This window comes from Microcaecilia unicolor, chromosome 10 (assembly GCF_901765095.1).
Source record: "Microcaecilia unicolor chromosome 10, aMicUni1.1, whole genome shotgun sequence".
Classification (NCBI taxonomy): Eukaryota; Metazoa; Chordata; class Amphibia; order Gymnophiona; family Siphonopidae; genus Microcaecilia; species Microcaecilia unicolor.
In genome coordinates this window covers 207,154,841-207,176,416 of record NC_044040.1, presented here as the reverse complement: position 1 = coordinate 207,176,416, position 21,576 = coordinate 207,154,841, and the positions used below count along the sequence as shown (strand labels likewise).

The 21,576-nt window shown below is 42.3% G+C and overlaps 1 protein-coding gene across 11 annotated transcripts in view; it reads left to right on the top strand.

Moving 5' to 3' along the window:
- The window catches only part of DLG1 (discs large MAGUK scaffold protein 1), a 337,516-nt gene that overhangs the window by 270,869 nt on the left and 45,071 nt on the right, over nucleotides 1-21,576 (top strand). For 5 of the 11 annotated variants that reach the window (XM_030216923.1, XM_030216922.1, XM_030216918.1 and 2 more), the window contains 3 exons: nucleotides 2,751-2,927; nucleotides 7,187-7,256; nucleotides 16,803-16,902. In XM_030216923.1, the coding sequence (XP_030072783.1) occupies nucleotides 2,751-2,927; nucleotides 7,187-7,256; nucleotides 16,803-16,902 (347 nt within the window). Of the gene's footprint in view, nucleotides 1-2,750; nucleotides 2,928-7,186; nucleotides 7,257-16,802; nucleotides 16,903-17,588; nucleotides 17,623-21,576 lie in introns of all 11 variants that reach the window. The other 6 variants (XM_030216925.1, XM_030216921.1, XM_030216920.1 and 3 more) reach the window with 2 other exon arrangements.

Here is a 21,576-nt window from a genome sequence, read left to right as displayed (position 1 = left end):
GGCTTTTCAAACCCAGTCTCCCAAAATGTAGCCAGGCTTTTCAAACACAGTCTCAAAATATAGCCAGGCTTTGCAAACACAGTCCCCAAAATGTAGCCAGGCTTTGCAAACACAGGCCCCAAAATATAGCCAGGCTTTTCAAACACAGCCTCAAAAAGTAGCCAGGCTTTTCAAACACAGCCTCAAAAAGTAGCCAGGCTTTTCAAACACAGTCTCAATGGCAGCACTGTTTTTTCAAACACAGCCCTAATTGCAGTAAGGCTCTTTTCAACACAGTCCCAATTGCCTTCAGGCTTTGTGCGGGGTCAAAGCCTCGGGTCCCACCCTCTTGGTCAGCCTTATTCTCCTGACCTCCTCCCGCTTGACCCGGGCAGCCCACTATACCTCCTGCTCTGACTGAGTCAGAGCCAACAGCTCCATGGGTTCCTCTGGTACATCCTCTGGTTCTCCTTGTTCCATCTCCTCTGGCTCATCTCCCTCCCTCTCCTCAGGAGCCCAGTCCATTTCCTCCTCTCCCCACCCCTCTTGCAGCTGATTCCCTTTTTCCTCATTAACCGGGCTCTGGGGCTTTTCTTTCCCCGCCCACTTATTCCACCACCTTTTCCACCAAGGTGGAGCCTCAGCTTTCTCCCTTTTTGGTTGGCCCCCTTCTGGAGCTTCTGGGATGTGCACCCTATTTCTCCTCTTTACTAGGTGCTCTCCTGGGGCTTTCTGGGACTTGTAGTTTTCTACCCTTATGTCCCTCTTGGGCAGGATCGGTCCCTCCCCAGTATCTTCTTTCCTTTTTTGGTAGCTGGGGTTCCTCCCCAGCCTATTTCTTCCTGCATGCTCCTTACCATACTCCTTACAGTATGTATTTCTGTGTGTGTGTGTGTGTGTGTGTATACGCAGCAGCCTATAAGAGTCTTACAATGTAGTGCTGCCCTTAAATTAGAATTCCTCATATTTGCAGAAGTAGGCATAACATGGAGCAAAACGGAGTTTCCATTCTAAAGCAGCTTGTCAGGTAACGCTATAGTGTTGATTGCTTGTATATAAAGCCTAGGATAAAGAAATAGTTGCTCTGATCTGTTGCTATAGTGATGTAGCGTGGGAAAGACTGAATAGTTATGAGACCGATTTTATTTCACCATGTGAGCATTTCAGTCACTGAATAAAAATTGCGTTCTTTGTCTAGCATCTTACATTGGAGAGATTTATCTGTGTATAATATTTAACTTTATCAGATTTTAGAAATCAAAATGTCAGGAGCATCCCAATCCAGAAGCATTCCCTAGTGCCCATGCCCCATCCGCTGCACTGTGGCTACTACAGAGGAGACAGTGGAAAGTGTGCAATTTTTGTGCCCCCTCATCTCTCTTGTGCCCTGTGTGGCCACACCACTTGCACAGCCCAGGGGATGGCTATGCAAGATGTGTATATACGATGGTTTGTAGATAGTGTTTATCTCTCCTTGGCCAAAAGCAATACTACTACTACTACTACTATTTAGCATTTCTATAGCGCTACAAGGCATACGCAGCGCTGCACAAACATAGAAGAAAGACAGTCCCTGCTCAAAGAGCTTACAATCTAATAGACAAAAAATAAATAAAGTAAGCAAATCAAATCAATTAATGTGAATGGGAAGGAAGAGAGGAGGGTAGGTGGAGGCGAGTGGTTACAAGTGGTTACGAGTCAAAAGCAATGTTAAAGAGGTGGGCTTTCAGTCTAGATTTAAAAGTGGCCAAGGATGGGGCAAGACGTAGGGGCTCAGGAAGTTTATTCCAGGCGTAGGGTGCAGCGAGACAGAAGGCGTGGAGTTGGCAGTAGTGGAGAAGGGAACAGATAAGAAGGATTTATCCATGGAGCGGAGTGCACGGGAAGGGGTGTAGGGAAGGACGAGTGTGGAGAGATACTGGGGAGCAGCAGAGTGAATACATTTATAGGTTAGTAGAAGAAGTTTGAACAGGATGCGAAAACGGATAGGGAGCCAGTGAAGGGTCTTGAGGAGAGGGGTAGTATGAGTAAAGCGACCCTGGCGGAAGATGAGACGGGCAGCAGAGTTTTGAACCGACTGGAGAGGGGAGAGGTGACTAAGTGGGAGGCCAGCAAGAAGCAGATTGCAGTAGTCTAAACGAGAGGTGACAAGGGTGTGGATGAGGGTTTTGGTAGAGTGGTCGGAAAGAAAGGGGCGGATTTTACGGATGTTGTAAAGAAAGAAACGACAGGTCTTGGCAATCTGCTGGATATGAGCAGAGAAGGAGAGAGAAGAGTCAAAGATGACCCCAAGGTTTCGAGCTGAGGAGACAGGGAGAATGAGAGAGCCATCAACAGAAATAGAAAACGGGGGGAGCGGGGAGGTGGGTTTTGGTGGGGAAAATGAGAAGCTCGGTGGTGAGGAATGTGACTAGTAGGCTGTTGACTGTTTTAAATTAACTAGGTGTATTAAAAATAAATTTAATTATATGAAATTTTAATTTTGCCACAAATAGGAGCCACCATGTTAGAACTGTTAGTAAGTTAAAAGCAGCAATAAAGGAGTTTTCTTGCAGATGTCTTTTTATATCATTTCTAGTTCCTTAGTTCAGTTGATAATTGAGCAAACATTTGCACAAATGGTTTCATCACATGTTGTTTTCATTCTATCAAAGAAGCCATGGTCTTAGTTATTTTATCTACTGAAGTTTAGTAGGACTAGTTTATTATCTTCAAAACTGATCTGCACATACCATAAATGTGTGGTTTTCCTCCCTCTCTCCGAAACCTAGAGCCCTTTTTGACTACGACAAGACAAAAGACAGTGGCCTTCCCAGCCAAGGATTAAATTTCAAATTTGGAGACATCTTGCACGTTATCAATGCTGCCGATGATGAATGGTGGCAGGCACGACAAGTGACACTGGATGGAGAGAGTGATGAAATTGGAGTAATACCAAGCAAGCGCAGGTACACTTTGCTCATTTTCCTGTTTCCTTGAGTCATTTCATAGGTGATGTCTGAAGGATAAGAAATAAAAAATAAAAAAATAAATGAAAAATACAAAATAAAAGCACAGAAATATAAAAATATATTGAAATATGTGTATAAAAATAGAGCGGCGACGCTTTGGTTGTTGAAATTAAAAAATAGACTTTATTCATCAGTGGATAGCAGGGAGTCCCTTTCTCCTTGCTATCCACCGATGAATAAAGTCTATTTTTTAATTTCAACAACCAAAGTGTCGCCGCTCTATTTTTATACACATATTTCAATATATTTTTTTATATTTCTGTGTTTTTATTTTGTATTTTTCATTTTATTTTGTATTTTTTATTTTTTTAGTCATCTTCGCTATTTTGTTCGTTGTTGTTTCTTGTGAAGACTGGTTTCTTCTGTTTTTTTGCGCTGAAGGATAAGAAAAACATCAGTTGTAAATTGCGTTGAAAATACCTTTATTCCTAAATTTAATCTGGTACTTAGGAGGTAATTTTATAAACGTTTATTACTCATAAAACATCATTTTGCTTGCAGAAATAAGTATTATAACACCTGCATAAAAGTGTGCCCTTCTTACACAGCACTACATTTATATACATGTAGGCATTCTCAAGGGCAGAGGTACAAGATATGCTTTCATGTTGTAACATAGGTACACCAGCTTTCAAGGAAGCAGTTGTATAAAGGATCTGTTAAAAAAAAAAAAAAAATACCCAAAGAGTTCCTTCAGTACTTGGGGGGGGAGGGGGGAGGAATCTGGAAGGGAGGGGCCACTGTTGGAAACGGATACTGGGCTTGATGAACCTTCGGTCTGTCCCAGTATGGCATCACTTATATTCTCTCAGCAATGCATGTTGTCAAGGTTCAGAGCGCACAAGCACATTTTCTCAGCAGATAGACCCACAAGAATGGGAACTGAGCCTTCTAACTCCTAGCGAACTGTTGGGGGGGTGCCATGCGATATGTTCCTCTTCCTTCAGCCACAGGAAGGAGTTGAGGTTAGCTAGGATAGACAGACATATTGGTTCATCCCTAGTCCAGGAAGGAACCACTTTGTTCTTCTACACCCCCCCCCCTTCTCATGGCCACAGGTGGCTTTATCCTTCAGAAGATAGTGGATTGCATGTTCCTCCTCATTCTGATAATGTCCAACTGATTGCGTCAGCCATGGTATGGAGATCTCATCCACTTGCTGGAGGGAGAGCCATTGCCACTTCCAAGAGGTCTGGGTCTCCTGCGGCAAGACCCGGATCCCTTTTGACTTATGGCTTTTCCTTTGAGAGAAATTGTTTAAAGAGCCAGGGATATTCAGTATCAGTCATAGCAACTGTACTGAAGTCCTTTGGGTCCTCTGCATCCCTAAAATATGTCCAGGTCTTGAGGCTGTTTGTGCACTAGTGTGTAGATTGTGATCTTTTGCCTTTGCAGGTAGACTTTACATCCATTTTGGAGGAGTAGCCTAGTGGTTAGTGCAGTGGACTTTGATCCTGGGGAACTGAGTTCAATTCCCACTGCAGCTCCTTGTGACTCTGGGCAAGTCACTTAACCCTCCATTGCCCCTGGTACAAAATAAGTACCAGAATATATGTAAACCGCTTTGAATGTAGTTGCAAAAACCTCAGAAAGGCGGTATATCAAATCCCATTTCCCTTTCCCTTTTTTCAAGGAAGGCTGGATAAGGGTCTGACCATCAGTTCTCTCAAGAGCTGCCCTTTTGTGTTTCCAAGGAAAGTGAAGTGTCTCTTTGGCTTTGCATGTGGATATTATACACTCAAGCATATTCACCCTCCCTTGCGGGCAGTGGTTCCACAGTTTGGTCTTAAAGATACTATGTCAGTTCTTGTTTTAGCCTTTAGTATTACACTACTTTTAAGGACCTTACCCAGAAGATGGTTTCCTTGATGGCTATCTGCTCAACTAGGCAAGTCTTGGAATTCCAGCTCTCTCCTGTAAGGACCCTTTTTGAGATGTGAGAGATGGATAAGCACAGCTCAGGAGAGAGACCTTGAGTTATGGTGTCTGAGGATCTCAAGGTGATGAAACAGTGTGACAAGGCGGTGGCCTTGGGCAAAAGTATGCTAAGCTGCGTACAGTAGGATATAACCAGCAGAAGAAAGGAGGTGTTGATGACCCTGTACAGATCATTGGTGAGGCTCCACTTGGAGTATTGTGTTCAGTTTTGAAGGCCATTGTCTTGCTAAGGATGTAAAAAGATTTGAAGCAGTTCAGAGAGAAGTTATATGGTATGGGATTTGCGCCACAAGACACATGAGAAGAAACTTGATGACCTAAAGATATATGTCCTGGAGGAAAGGAGAGAGACAGGTGATAATGATACAGACATTAAATTATTTGAAAGGTATTAATATACAAACAAACCTTTACCTGAGATGGGAAGGTGGTAGAACTAGAGGACATGAATTGAGGTTATAGGGGGGCCGACTCAGGAATAATGTCAAGAATACCTTCTCACAGAGAGGATTGAATGCTTTCTCGGGGGAGATGGTGGAGATGAATACTAACGGAATTCAAAAATGCATGGGATAAACGCAAAGGAATCCTGCATGGAAAGAATGGAACCAAACTTAGCAGCGCTTAGATGAGAACTCCAGTAATTGAGATGCAAAGCCAGTACCAGGCAGACTTCTACAGTCTGTACCCTGACCGTGGATGGACAGATTTGGATTGGCTGGAGTGTGGCTTTGATGACAGCTTCAGTAGTAGAAGAACAAGGTCAGTGTCGGGCAGACTTCTATGGTCTGTGCCCTGAATATAGCAAGGACAAATCAAGATGAAGTATAGATATGTAGTGTCACATCATACCTTATGCTATGAGTTTATCTTGTTGGGCAGACTGGATAGACCGTACAGGTCTTTATCTGCCGTCATCTACTGTATTACTATTTATCCTTTGCAGCTGATTTCTGTTTGGCTTCACTCAGTTTCCTCTTTCTTGCCAAAGGTAGTTACACTGTTTTCATCTAAACTAGGTGGTTTCTCTTTGAACATTTCCAAGACTATCAAGTTCAGGAATAAGCCGTGCCTTTCTTAAGTTGTGTACATCAGGTCCTTTGCACTATTTGGAAGTTACTAACACCTTCAGGAAATCTGATAGACTGTCTCATTTGGTGACCTGCACAAAAGGGTACATGGCTTTTAAATCTTCCCTTATGCATTGGATTTAGTGAACAATTGAGTCTGCATACATTCTTTATCTCAAGATAGTCTCAAGCGACTTCCTGGGTGGAGACCCAGGCAGTTGTGCTGGAGGATATCTCATAGCATTCTATTAAATGTAATTAAGTGAATATAAAATGGGTACTCTTTCAAGGCATAGCTGTGGCTGGTATCTTCATGGTGACATACTGTAAAATGGGATCTACGTTGCAGACCCTTTTCTGAAATACTTGCAAAATTATGAATGTCCCAACATGATTGTCTCAGTTCTGGTTTGCGCATCTGTCAATTGTCAGTCTAAGGGTCTCGCTGCTCCAACCAGGAACCAGTCTACGATCCATCTCAATGCTGCTCTTCATACCCCTTCAGTGTCACTTCTTCAACCAGGTCTCCATCCTCTCTGCAGCCATCTTGACTCCAGCGTAGGATACTCTCTATCCAGATATAGGAGAAGCTAGTCTCAAATTCCTTCTCTCACCCACTGGAAGGTCTTTCTTTAGTCCCCTCCGTACAGTCACAGAGTCTCCTTACTTTACACAATCAGTGATCCACTTGCCCTCCTGAGCTCTTAAGGGTTGAGCCATCGTCCCCTTTTTGGGCTCAGTGGGGTTCTCCCCTTTTCTCTTCTCTATAGTCAATGTTTGTATTTCAGTTCCAGTATGCAAATCTCTCTGGTCTCCCACAGGTTCAGTTCTCATCTGTCCATGCCCAGAATTCAGGGAATCATATTAATTAGGTCTCAAATTTTAATTTTAATTAAATTTTAATTTATTTTAATTTTAGGTGGTGCCACCCCTTGCCATGTCCCACGTAGCCTTCGCTGACAGACTGCAACCACTCATTTCTCCCCGTAACAGAACATACACCCCAACACAGCATTTCTAAAATGCCACTCTGTGTCTTAGTTGTGATGGTGTTGTATGCACAATTTAGCTTTAGTTCTGAAATTCTTTATAGCCAAATTTTGTATGTTTTATTTCATTCCAGCTTAATTGTTTTAACATTTTTTTGCCTGACTTGTGTTTTATGTAGTCTTCTAATATTTTTGACAGGGTTGAGAAGAAAGAACGTGCTCGATTAAAGACTGTGAAATTCAATTCAAAAGCAAGAGGGGACAAAGGGGTAAGTACACAAGTGAATATAATAGTAGCATTACATCTTTCTATTTATGAATAAAACATTTTTGTTTCACGTGGGCTGTGTTCTTTTTCTAATAATTGAAGACTTTCATGGCCAAACGTTCCTAGTGTATTCTCCCAATGAAGCATCGACATTGCCAACCCAACATGAATATCCTGTAGAGCTCTGGCATTCCGTTACTTTTATGTGTGCAACTGAATTCATGCTATAAATACAGAGGCTGGATCGTTCAGTCAGGAAAAGGAGAGATGAATGTTTGTCTGATTATAAACTAAAACTGATAACAATTATTTCTTTTAAATGTATGAGAAAAATATGCTAGTTCAAATAATAGTCTGTCGTATCCATTCATATTTATGGAGCTCTTTATATTTCACAGGGATTCATAAGTAGCTATTGGAGATTCATGATTGGCATCCGAAAGAAGTCAACTGGATTTTCATAAATTCTACCCAAGTTTAACGAAATCAGGCGCCTGGCTTTTTAAAGCAAACCTTAAATGCTAGTGGTAATTAAGCTCCAAAGAGAAAAGAAGCCTCTTGAGGTTCTGTAGAATCATAGCTTGGAAGTTGAAATGTAAACACGGGCAATCTGGTTGAGGTCTGGATTCATTTTAACTACTTGGCAATATCTGTATCTTGAATATGCCAGCTGGTGGGGTCTTTTCTTCACAACAAGGTTCCATGTATTCATAAACACTCCCATTATCCTCAGACAACGATGGTCTTTTTTTCCCCTCATTAAAGATGAGTGCTGCTTCATCTCTGGCATTTAGTTCCATGAGAACTAATATGAAGTGTCTGACAAGAGAGAGCCATAGTCCTGAGGTATAGTCCATGCAAAATGCATATTCAGGTCTGCTTGCTTTGTATCTCAATTCTCAGAATCCCAATTGCTGACTTCCTTGTCATCTGTACCAGTCCAGTCCAAACTAATGGATTCTGTCCATCTACCAGCAGATGGAGACAGAGAAAAGTAGTTCCAAATAATTTGCTCCTTAAGGGTATTGTGCAGCCTAGATTGTTCAGTATTTTCCCTGTCTCCGAGCAGATGGTAGTTGAATCATGCAGCTCCTTCTTGGTGTTGGTCTTGTAGCTCCTGAACTGGTTTCTTATCGGTGTCAGTTGAGCAGGGGGTTACTGCTGGATGAATTTGCTTTTTTTTTTCTCTGAGATTCCTGCTTTGAGCTAGATGACTCCTGGTGGTTCTGGGTTCCCCATCTTCCCAGCTGGGGTGACACTCAGTGGAGCTGCGTCACTTCCCCCCACCCCCCCCCCCCCCCACCCCCAGCTGTCCTCCTTCCTTGGGTTGTGCCTATAAGGAGTGAAATGAGGCAGACGAACAGGATTAGACAGGCACTGCTCTGTATGGAGTAACAAAAAAACAAAAGGCTGTATACTGTCAACCAGGAAGTATTCCCTTTCTGTTAATGCCTTTCCATTGGAAAAGGAGAAGAGTGAGAACAATCAGGCTCTTCAGTAACAGACCAAAGATGCTCAACGTAGATATTAAAATTTAATAAAGGATGACTCAACACGGTACCATGTTTCGGCATTGAAAGTGCCTTCTTCAGGAGTCTTGGTAAACATGTCTAACAATCCTTAATAGTAATGTCTTCAGAAATAAATTTTAATAAGTTAAATGTCTTTAAAAAGACCTTTTTAGGCGTTGTAAGTAATGTCATTTGTCGCATACAATGAGGTACTGACCTTCATTAAACACCGGTCAGACAGCACACCCTAATGCAAGCAAAAAGCAAGCACAGGGCAGATAGTTTTTAAGATTAAGTTTGTGGTTAAAATGAATTTTTATAATTTAGAACTTTTTCTCCAGCTCATTGTGTGCATCCAGCTTAATAGAGCTGGGTTGTGGCACTAGAAATCTTCATCCATTACTTCCTGAGGATTTCTTCCTTCTCCCACTTTATACACCTTGCAAAGTAGCTCAACCCATTTGTTGCAGTGACAGGCCCTTCTTAGAGCCACACACCATGATCTCTCAACCTGGCCACTGTGTATTTCCGTAGTGCAGCGATGGGATGTCCCCTCTGACCCTTAGGTGCTGTGATTGCTGCCTCTGCCACATCTCCAGCTTTAGCTGATGTAGCAAGTTGAGGATACTTGGCAAAGAAACAGGATGTATGTATGTATGCTCCTGCTGTTTCTCTTAATCCTGAGCTAGCAATCCTACTACTATTACTACTACTACTTATTTCTGTAGCGCTATAAGACAAATGCAGCGCTGTAATCTTGAACATGAAGAGACAGTCCCTGCTTGACAGAGCTTGCAATCTAATCAGGACAGACTAACAGGACAAATAAGGAAATTACTTAAGGTGAGAATGATAAAACAGACATGGGTACTGAACAAGTGAGCAGGAGTTAGGAGTTAAAAGCAACCTCAAAAAGGTGAGCTTTTAGCCTAGATTTGAAGACGGCCAGAGATGGAACTTGACATTCTGGCTCAGGCAATCTATTCCAGAGATATGGTGCAGCAAGATAAAAGGAACGCACTTGTAAGTCAATAAGAGGAGTTTGAACTGTATTCGGAAAACGGATAGGGAGCCAATGAAGTGATTTGAGAGGGCTAATATGAGCATAGCAACACTAGCGGAATATAAGTCGTGCAGCAGAATTTTGAACAGATTGAAGGGGAGAGAGATGCCTTACGGGGAGACCTGTGAGAAGCAAGTTGCAATAGTCTAAGCAAGAGGTGGTAAGAGTGTGGATAAGGGTTCTGGTAGTGTGCTCAGAAAGGAGGGGGCAAATTTTGGTGGTGATTTAGAGAAAGAAACGACAGGTTTTAGCAGTCTGTTGGATATGTGCAGAGAAAGAGGAAGGAGTCGAAGATGACCCCAAGGTTACAAGCTGATGAGACGGGGAGGATGAGAGTGTTACCCACAGACATTCAGAATGCGGGAAGAAGAGAGCTGGGTTTAGGGGGAAAGATAAGAAGCTCAGTCTTGGTCATCTTTAGTTTCAAAGGGTGGTGAGACATCCAGGCAGCAGTGTCAGACAGGCAGACTGATTTGGGCCTGGATTCCTGCTGAAATTTCTGGTGTGAAGAGGTAGATCTGGGAGTCGTCAGCATAAAGATGATACTGAAAACCATGGTATGAGAACAGCACCAAGGGAAGAAGTATAGATGGAGAAAAGAAGAGGACCCAAGACAGCGCCCTGAGGTACACCAACTGGGATAGAAGTAGAGGAAGCTCCACCAGAGTATAACTAAAAGTGCAATGAAAGAGATAAGAAGAAAACCAGGAAAGAACAGAACCCTGAAATCCAAGTGAGGACGGTGTATCAAGGAGAGTAGACAATGATCAACAGTGTCAAAAGCAGCAGATGAGGATAGAATATAGACCTTTGTATTTTGTTTTTCACCTAGCAGTTTTCTTCTGCTACTTTGGGCTTCAAGCTCAATAGGACTGGGCCTTTGCTGGGCTACGACACCATGAGCATTTATTTGCAGCTAGCCAAGGAGTTTTCCTCTTTAGTTATTTCCCTCTCATTGTAGCCCAGTCATTGAAGTGATAGGCATTCCCTTCCTTAAACTCAAGTCTGGTCAGCAAGTTTCAACGTTAAGCAATATCCAAGACTCTCTTCTCCGCAGAATGTCCAGCTCAACCAGCCAAGGAAGCAGAAATCAGACCTGGGATTCAATGCCAGATTTTCTGCTTGGCAGTGCACAGTACTTCCCAGTGGGCTAGCCAGTAATGCTTCATTTGTGACTTCATAATCACCTTGCAGCACTGGATTGTAACATAGGAAGATTTTAATGGGTGTAGGGTATGTGCTGTGTACACTTTGATGTATTACACAATGCTTACATTTTTCTCTAAAACAGAATATAATTGAAATATTATTAAATCTACAAAACAATATTGCGATGTTTTTTTGCTCACAGGTGGAGTTTGACAGTCTTTTCTCCTTTTAAATGTCCATTTGGAAAGTGCTCCTAGAGCATGGTTTTCTGAGAGGGAAAGACAGGGTAAATCAAAGCTGCTAAGAAGGGAGATCACACAAGGTTTTTGTTTCTCTAAATTAAAAAAAACAAACAAACCTTACATAGATAAACACGCATGCATGTTCACAAACATTGTTCTTTTTTTCTAAAAGGCATCAAGTATTGTATGGCCAAACTGTAGCAAATGTTAACTTAATAAAAATATATTTGACTGAATGAAGTATTTTGGGGTTAGTATGCGATCAGATTGCAGTTGAATAGTATGCCTCACTATTCCCTTATGGGCCCAGAGAAAATGATACAGTGCATCCTATGAAAGGATGAGCATTTTGGATATGTAAATATTTGTAGCAGATTTTTGTGACTTGAAATGTTAATGCACTGTGTTATTTATCTGGACAAGATAATTGCATGTTGTAACTTGTCTACCGCAAAACTGTAAAGTTAACTGAATTAACTGTGTATTTGGGTCCAAGTTTGACTATAACCAAATTCGTACACAATCACTGTGTACTAACTAAGCACCAAAAATATGCATGAATTACTGAGTGAAGAAACAAAATACGCTTGCCATTGATGTAGAACTGCATTCCTTTTTTCCCTAACACTTTTCTTTCATTTACTCTACTAATAATCCCTACATATGCATTGCGCTTTGCTTAAGCAGCTTTTTTTTAGTGATTCAGTTTCTCTTAGATTCCTGTTTCTATGCATATTTAGTAACTTTTGCATGATGTGTTGCCACTGCTTTGAGACAATATCAAATTCTACGATTCTTAAATATTAGTCACTGATGAAATAGAATTGAGGCCTTAAGTGCCTAATTGATGTATGAAAGCTATTAAAATGAAAATCTGTGATCATAAGTACATAAGTATTGCCATACTGGGAAAGACCAAAGGTCCATCGAGCCCAGCATCCTGTTTCCAACAGTGGCCAATCCAGGACACAAATACCTGGCAAGATCCCAAAAATGTACAAAACATTTTATACTGCTTATCCCAGAAATAGTGGATTTTCCCCAAGTCCATTTAATAACGGTCTGTGGACTTTTTCTTTAGGAAGCCGTCCAAACCTTTTTAAAACTCCGCTAAGCTAACCGCCTTTACCACATTCTCTGGCAACGAATTCCAGATTTTAATTACACGTTGAGTGAAGAAACATTTTCTCCGATTCGATTTAAATTTACTACATTGTAGCTTCATCGCATGCCTCCTAGTCCTAGTATTTTTGGAAAGCGTGAACATATGTACTTCCACGCCGGGACTGGCAGTCATATTACTGAAGTGAGATACTGAGGCCTGGGGAAGGGGGTGAGGAGGGTCTATCATAAACTGAAGATATGACTCCTTATGGCAGGGTGTTTGGTTCAGCCTCACATGAGTCCTGGTTCTTGCCCTGCAGAAAATCTCAAATGTCCATGTGGCTGTCAGTGGAATTAGGATGAAAACAAGGAAGAAAATAAAATATAAATTCTTTTGTTACTGAAACAGAGAAACTGAACCTAGCATTGCTTGAGAAACAAGAGGGATCTTTTTTTTCTTTTTCACTTTGCTTGTACTGCTTTTATTTGCAATGGGCTGTGGCTGATCTGTCATTTTAGTGGGCAGTTTGTATAAAGGGTTTGGTGGTAATTCTAATTGGTTTAATAGCTCCAACAAATATTTTCTGTCTGGCCTATTTTGTGGTATCTAAGACAAACTGTTATAAGCCTCTGTCTCCTCTTTAAACTTATTTTAATTTTTAAATTAAACAATTTCAATTTTTTGTTTTTATTTGCTGTGGAACTGACTCTGACCGTTATGCATGCGTTGTATAAAACAGTTAAGTATCTCATAATCAGATTTTGAGAGATTCACATAAGGGATTGATTATACTTCAGAATTCATAAATAAAGTTGAATTTCACATAATCTATTACAGCCTAATATTACACAATAAAAGGACCAGAGCACCATTGTCCCCAATTAAAGCAAATACTTCAGAAGGCAATTGTTCTGTAGTAATGTCTTTTCAGAATTGTTCATATTTTGCTGCTCCAATTTAATTGATAATGCAATTTCTATACCATTATTTCTGTAGAGTTGCTGGAAAGGGCAGTATTCAGCAGAAATACTATACAGATTTCAGTGACAGAGGTAGCTGGCATCTTATAGACTAGCGGCAAATGAGGTGAACTCTAGTCCTCAAAAGATCATCTCTCAATAAATGGTTAGTCTACAAGGTGTTGCCTGCCTCTATCATTTTTGTTACATCACACTAACTTGACTACCCCCATACAGGGCCGCCGAGAGAGGGGGCAGGGGGAGCAAGATTTCCCCTCGGGCCCGGCCTCCAAGGGGGTCTCTCCTGTTCCTGACGGGACCCGGGTGATCGCGTCCCGACAGGAACAGGAGAGAGAAAACTCTGGTGCCAGGTTCCCCTTAGAGGCGGGGGAGGGGCAGAGACAGGGCTTCGGGGCATCTGGTTTGGCTGGCGGGGGTCCCCAAGCCCCGATAGCAGAAGCCTTCCTCCAGCGCTGTTCTCCGCTGCATTTTGCCTGCCCTGCATGCACGATGTCAGGGGGAAAGCAGCCGCAGGGCAGGCAGTGCAGCGGAGAACAGCGCTGGAGGAAGGCTTCTGCTATCGGGGCTTGGGGACCCCCGCCAGCCAAACCAGATGCCCCGAAGCTCTGTCTCTGCTCCTCCCCAGCCTCTAAGGGGGGGGGGGGGCTGGCGCCGGAGATTTCTCTCTCCTGCTCCTGTCTGGACGCGGTCACCTGGGTCCCGTCAGGAGCAGGAGAGAGACAGACCCCCCCCCCCCCCACACACACACACACACTTTGGGCTCTGCCCCTCCCCCCCCCCCCCCCCCCAATTTTGTGTTCTGTCTATGCGGCGGTCCGAGGGAGGGCAGCAGCAGTCCTTGGGGGGGGGGGGGACATGGCTCGGTCTCTTGGCGGCCCTGCCCCCATAAGGCCTACGTGGATTTGGAATATTTCCTCCTCTTTTGTATCTACACCAACAAAAATGTGCAGTCATTTCTTGAGTACCTCCAGAGAGCCAAGAAAAAAAAAATAAGTAAAGAGCTTATTGTGAACACCAAGATTTATCTATCTCTGCGCAAGAGTAGGAAAGATAGGATAGGTGGACAGGGACAGAAATCCTTACCTTAATCACCACAACCAGTGCAAGTATATGTACAATCCAGTCATAACACACTTAAAAACAAAGTACATTGTTTTTACTACCTGTGTGTTATGATTGGATTGTACATATGTCATTGAGCACAAGATTGAGCAACGTGTATTCACTACTAGGATAGAGACATGGAAAACACAGAAACCTAGCACAATAGCTATTGCACATGAATGAGCCTTGCATAGTTTGTTACTATTGTATAGAAACGCACTTTTGGGTAATATATATATGCTAATGATACTGTCATGTACATTATGGGTGTGCAACTCTGCTCCTTGGAAGCCCCAAAACAATCAGGTTTTCAGAATAACACTGATTAATGTTTCACAATTGATTAGCATACTAAGCAAATAGTGTTCATGCAATTATTTTATGCAAATGCATTAAAGATACCCTTAAAATATGATTGATTTTGGGCCCCCAAGAGCTAGGGTAGCCCACTCCAATATATATGCAAATATCAATATTTATTTGAAGTATGGAAGTGTGTGTAGAAACAGTATTCTCCGTACCTACACATGCACAAAATCAGACTACAGTGATACTGTATAAAAACTATGCCCAAACTTTTATCATTTTGAAGTAAATAATATGCCACTTCTGGCTTCAGGAGCTGCAAAGCCAATTATTGTGGTATATACTAAGCCTTTTAATCTGCTTTAATGCTCACACAGAAAATTGTAAAATGATTACTGAACACCGATCCTAATGTATTCTACATGATTTTCATAAACTAGGCTTCCTTTCTCACCAAACACTAATAAATGCATACTTTGGTGAACAGACAAAAATCTAGGAGTCAAGGAAAGGACATAAATGACTTTAGGGTCACTTACCTGGTTGTACAGGGCAATGAAAGTAAGAGAAAAAGGTCATTTGGAGTTTAGTATCCATAGGAGTGGAGGAGTGACCTAGTGGTGAGAGCACCGGTCTTGAAATCCAGAGGTGGCCAGTTCAAATCCCACTGCTGCCTCAGGTACAAACTTAGACCGAGCCCTCCAGGAACAGAAATATCCAGAGTACCTGAATGTAACTCACCTTGACCTACCACTGAAAAGGTGTGAGCAAAATCCAAATAAATAGTCACCTCTGTGAGGGACATGTCATAAATCCCTAGGCTGAAATCACAGGACACTACATTTCTGCTGAATAAAGCTCTACATCCTAAATTATTGCAAATTAAAAAAAAAATTAAACTACTAGTGCACAAATAATCAAATTATTCTGTCCAATTGAATATTATGAAAAAGTAAAGGCTGACCCAAGAACTATTAGCTGTGCAATTTGGCTAAACAAACACAAGGAGATGATGTATGTCAGCTGACTAGGATCAGGGCCGGTCCTAGGGTCTCTGGCGCCCCCCTGCAGACTGAGTTGGCGCCCCTGCCCCCCCAGCATCTCCTTTCTCTCTTCTCCCACCCTGCCCCTGTCCAGCGATTCTCCTTCGCCCCCATCCCCCGCTACCCTTGGTGCTTTAAATCTTTAATTTACCTCTGTTCCAGCAGCCACGTCATTTGAAAGCCTTGCCCCGTCTCTAGCCTTCCATCCCTTCGTGAGTTCGTTCTGCAGACTCCCTGTGCCCATACGCCAAGCACCCTCACTGTCCATCTTCAAATCTCTACTCAAAACCCACCTCTTCAATGTCACTTTCGGAACCTAACATTGTACCTAGTAACCAAGACTGTTCCAACTATTGATTGTCTGCTCTCCTTGTCCGTCTTGTCCTCTAGATTGTAAGCTCCTTTGAGCAGGGACCGTCATTCTTTGTTTATTGTACAGCGCTGCGTAACCCTAGTAGCACTCTATAAATGTCAAATAGTAATAGTAGTAGCAGTCCCGCCCTCGAGCAAATGACATCAGAAGGCGGGACTGCGGAACGAACTCACGAAGGGATTGAAGGCTAGAGACGGGGCAGGGCTTTCAAATGATGCGGCTGCTGGAACAGAGGTAAATTAAAGATTTAAAGCACCAAGGGCGGCGCGGTATGGTGGCGCAGCGGCGCCCTTGAAGGCAGGCACCCCCCTGCGGCGCTTACCGGGTTTGACCGGCCCTGACTAGGATTAAAGCTTTAGTTTGTTGGAAACAAGAAATTTGTAAATGAATGATTAGTCAAGATATGTTTCAAATCTTGGACATACCCTCTAAGAAGTCCTTTATTTAAAAAAAAAGATTCCAAATTCAACTTTTGTTTACTAGATCAAATTGCTTAGTCTAAATCCAGAATGTCTAGTGCCTTATTTCCCATGTTGGATTAAATTTAAATTAAATTACAGACTGCATAACCTGGTTACATGAGTCAGCTTTCACCAAGCTTCTGGTGCTCAGCATTTGTACACACAGACATTAGACATCCCTTTGTTTTGCCCCTCCCTCCTCTTCTTCAGCAGTCATTCAATGACAAGCGTAAAAAGAACCTCTTTTCCCGAAAATTTTCCTTCTACAAGAACAAGGACCAGAGTGAGCAGGAAACCAGTGATGTTGACCGTAAGTATGTGCCATCCAGTGGGCAAAAGACAAAACTCTAGGCAGCCTGCGAGTTTTTGCAGTAGGGTGTTACCTTGGAGACCGTTTCAAGAGCTGCAACAGGTATATAGAATGCCAAAAGTTACTCCTTAATATCAACAAGCCCATCCGGTTTATATGTTTTTACAGTGCACTTTTTTTTGTTTGTGTAATGCTATGGTGAATTGCACTGTATAAATGGGGTATTACTGTGCGAACTTGCAATCCACACTTACGGAAAAAGGTGCACAGTACTCTAAAAGCTAGTCAAAGAACGCATGTAGCTCATTGTAACCAGTTACTTTCCATGCAGTTTGCGGCAATTATTTTATTCTAAATACTGTTTTTCTCTTAATCAGGAGAACTTTTGTAATCCTGGTTTATTTCTCTAAGAAGAAAAAAATTTAAACATAAGCAATTTTTGCTGTAATAAAACCTACTCGGATTACACTATTGTGAACTGCTGTAATGCAACACAGTTGGTTATGCTGAAGCTACTGGCTCTTTCTGAATGTTGCTGTCTGAGTTAATTTTTGAGGACGTTTTAAATACCAGACCTGCAGCACTCTTGAAACTCTCTTATTGTAGCACCTGTGCTATGTATTACTTACAACTATTTTCTTTGTGATTATCTTTTTATTGCTTGCTTTCTGGGGACTACTCTGCAGGAGATCCCTGACGACATGGGTTCAAAAGGCCTGAGTAAGTGACCAAATAACCCTCCTCAGCTACATACCTTCTAGTTTTGGTTTTGTTTCCTTTTTTTTTTTTTTTTTTTTTTCCAGTCAGCTATAAACTTCTCTTAATACCCTAATGGTACTAGAAGGTTGATGATTTTCAAATTTCTTCTCCTTTTTCAGCTTTTTCCATTTCTAACATTTTTAATTTGTTTTCCGTTAGCTTAATATTTTGGTTTATGAGACCTATGTGTGATCATGCCTCTTTAATACAATTGCATGAATTTGACTGAAATTATCTGCAATCATAGAATAACCAGACAGGAATTTAGTACTGAGAGCACATCAGGGGCTCGGATGCACCTTGACAGCACTGCATGGAGGGAACAGGCTGGGCTTCTGTTGTCCTGTGTCGCTCTATTCAGTGGGTAGCGGCAGCGATTCCCACACTCTGCCTGCCACTAACCCGGAAGCCTCTCCTCTGCGTCCATCCCCTCGCAATTTCCTGTTTCTCTGCCTAGGTGGCGGGACACAACAGAAGAGAAGCTTCCGGGTTAGCGGCAGGTAACATGTGGGAATCGCTGTCGCTACCTGGGACCCATTGAAGCAAGAGGGTCAGAGGGAGAGTTGTGGGGTGAGGGAAGGAATGAAGGAGAGATGCATAGGGGGGGGGAAAGGGAGAGGGAGAATTGTTGGATTATGGGGTGGATGGCAGGACGGAGGAGATGCAACAAAGGAGAAAGGGAGAGAGAGATACTGCATGGAGAGAAGCATGAGAGGGAGAAATGTTGGACATAGGGTTGAAGGGCAGGGAAAGATGGTGCATAGGGGAGAGAGGGAGAAATATTTGGCATGATAGTGAAGGGGAGAAAGGGAGAGAGCACAAGGGAGGGGGTGAGGGAGAAATGTTGGGCATGGGGTGGAGGGAAACAAGGGAGAGATGCAGAGGGAAGAGGAAGGGATACTGCATGGAGAGGGGCTAGAGAGGGAGAAATGTTGGACATGGGGTGGCGGGGAGAGAGAGATGGTTCTTGGGGGAGAAAGGGAGAAATATTGGGTATGAAGGTGTGGAGGGGAGGAAGGGAGAGATATTGCACCTGGGACACAAGGAAGGGAGAGAGAGAGATGGTGGGGATGAAGGGGGGAAAGACATACAGGAGGGGAGGGGAGAAAGAAGGAGATGTTGAATCCAGGAGCAGAACAAAGTGATAGAGATACCAGACAATAGGAGTGAGGGAAGAGCGGGAGAAATGCTGGACCATGGGGGAGAGGGCAGAAGGGAAGAGAAAAGGGACAGGGAGATGAGGCTATGGGGAGGGGAGAAAGAGGAAGCAGATGCTGGGCTAGAAGAGTGGAGGGAGGAAGATGCTGGGAATGGTGCAGATCATTCTTGTGAAATAAAGTTGAAATCGGTCAACATTTACAAATACCAGTACATACCTATATACTGCCATCCTCCCCTAGATGGGTCTGGTGTGTTTTACAGCATTTCAAAGAATCCAAATAAAATAAAAATACACACTTACAATACAGCAAATTCAGTTAAAACTTCTATAAAACTTCCAATAAGACTTTAAATGAACAAATAAGTCTTCATTTTCCTATAAAAGGAAAAATAGCTGATATCTGTCCTAATGTCTATTGGGAATGCATTCCAGTAAGAAATCATCTGAAAAAATGGTTAAGGAAACAAACTCTCTTCAGAACTACTAGACGTAGTATCAATAAATTATATAACTGCTCTGAAAATCTACCGAAGGGAACACAAACCAGATCAATGATTAAAGACGAAGTGTGCCTATAATTAGCCTGAAAAAAAAACAACAAATAGTGATTTATAGAAGCCAATGCAACTAGGTTCTATAAGATGAAATACTGTCATGTCTCTTAAGATTAAAGATCAACCTAATAGCTGTGTTCTGGATCAATTACAATTTGCTCAATAACTTGAGAGATAAGTTCAAATAGAGTACGTTATGATAATCTTAAGTGCCGTAGGATTAGCATTTAAACAAGAAAGGTGTAAGCAGACAAGGTGTCTTACCTTAAAAATAGGTTTCTTCCATAATTGTCCTTTGAGTTGCAGATTAGTCAAAGATGAGTCAACATTTTTTTCCGAGCACTCTTGCTTTGGTTTCGAAAGGAAACTTAATGTCCTTCATTAATACAATCTCTTTAGGGACCACAAAATCTTAGGTTTATTAGGATTTAATTTCAGCAGATTCATGAAAGCCTAGATCTGAATCTTTATCATACAGAGGGATAACCTATCCATAGTGTCTTGTATATTCTAGTCTCAGGCAAAGATCTCTGTAGTTCTCACAACCTTCCAGAGCAGTTTCATTAATTCATAGCTAGAGGGGCAGCTTGATTCAGGCAGAGTGTCAGTGGTGTCCATCCATTTTCACTTTACAGTGAGTGACTTGATGACGACCCAAGAGATATTCAAACACACTGAAATTTTCTTACAGCTTTTCCCCCAATTAGCACCAGCCATTTTGTAGTGGTCACATGACAGATTATCTCGCTTCAGTATAACCTCAGTGTCTTTCTCTTTGCTATAGATGTATTTGTAAAGTATTTCAGTTCAAAGAAAACAAACCTGAATAAGAATGGTACAGTGTTCTGGTACAGTATTCTTATACTGGTGTAATGCATAATGCATGTCAATGAATTTTTTTGGTAAATTGTGGTAGCTGAATTGTATACAAGTGTTATGTATATATCTTACAAACAGAAAATAACTTTTGAGTAGTAAGTGGATATGTTGCTGTTGCTCCCAAAACTGATTATGCAATTGGAGTTGGCAATTGCCCTTTAATGAGTTATGCATAAATTTGATCCTGTTTTGCATTGTCTAGTTAATTGATTTTTTTTTAATGTATTTCTTCTTGTTTAGTGTAATTCTATTTCTGGATATTTTTTAAAAATCCTTTGTCAAGGATCCTACTTAACTATACTTTAATCTTCCTTTTGTGATTATTTTCCACATCATTTTATATCATAGGTGTGAGAAAGTTTATAGATAACATTCTAATTATGCAGTAAATCTTAGCATCAGTCTAGGTAAAATATTGCAAGGAGAAAAAAGTTAGGTAGTAATTTTTACACCTGATGATCTTGATTGCTTCATGACTGTTGGGAAAATGTCAGGTATATTATCACTTGTATACAGAAAACAGTACAATGACACAAGCTTATATCTGTAAAACAAATACTTGCACACCATTCACCATGCAACAACACTAAATGCAATCCTATATAATAATTCTCACCTCCAATGTTCTGACTTGCCTGGGACCGTGGCTCATTCCTAGTTGGTCAGGGCGGCTCCGTAGATCAGGCTGACATCACCGTAGCCATTATGATGTCAACTTCAGAACCCGGGGGAGGGGGGGGGAAACATGCCTCACAGCTGATCCAGGTCCAGAGGAGGATCACTGGACATGGGTGGCTGGAGGGGGGGCAGGGGAGAGAGGAGGGTCGCTGGACATGGGTGGCTGGAGGGGGGCAGGGGAGAGAGGAGGGTCGCTGGACATGGGTGGCTTTAGGGGGGGCAGGGGAGAGAGGAGGGTCGCTGGACATGGGTGGCTGGGGGGGGCAGGGGAGAGAGGAGGGTCGCTGGACATGGGTGGCTGGGGGGACAGGGGAGAGAGGAGGGTCGCTGGACATGGGTGGCTGGGGGGGGGCAGGGGAGAGAGGAGGGTCACTGGAGGGGGGGCAGGGGAGAGAGGAGGGTCGCTGGACACGGGTAGCTGGAGGGGAGCCGAGGAAAACCTTGCTAGCGCCCGTTTCATTTGTGTCAGAAACGGGCCTTTTTTACTAGTAATAAAATAATTCAGAAGCATTTCCTTTACATAAGTTATGTCCTTTTCTGCTTGAGCAATTTCATGTGTTCATTACCTGTTTTCCTTTGACACTGTTTTTCTGAAGACAGATTCAGTAATCATACAGGTGGAGGAGCATGCAATGATGCTCA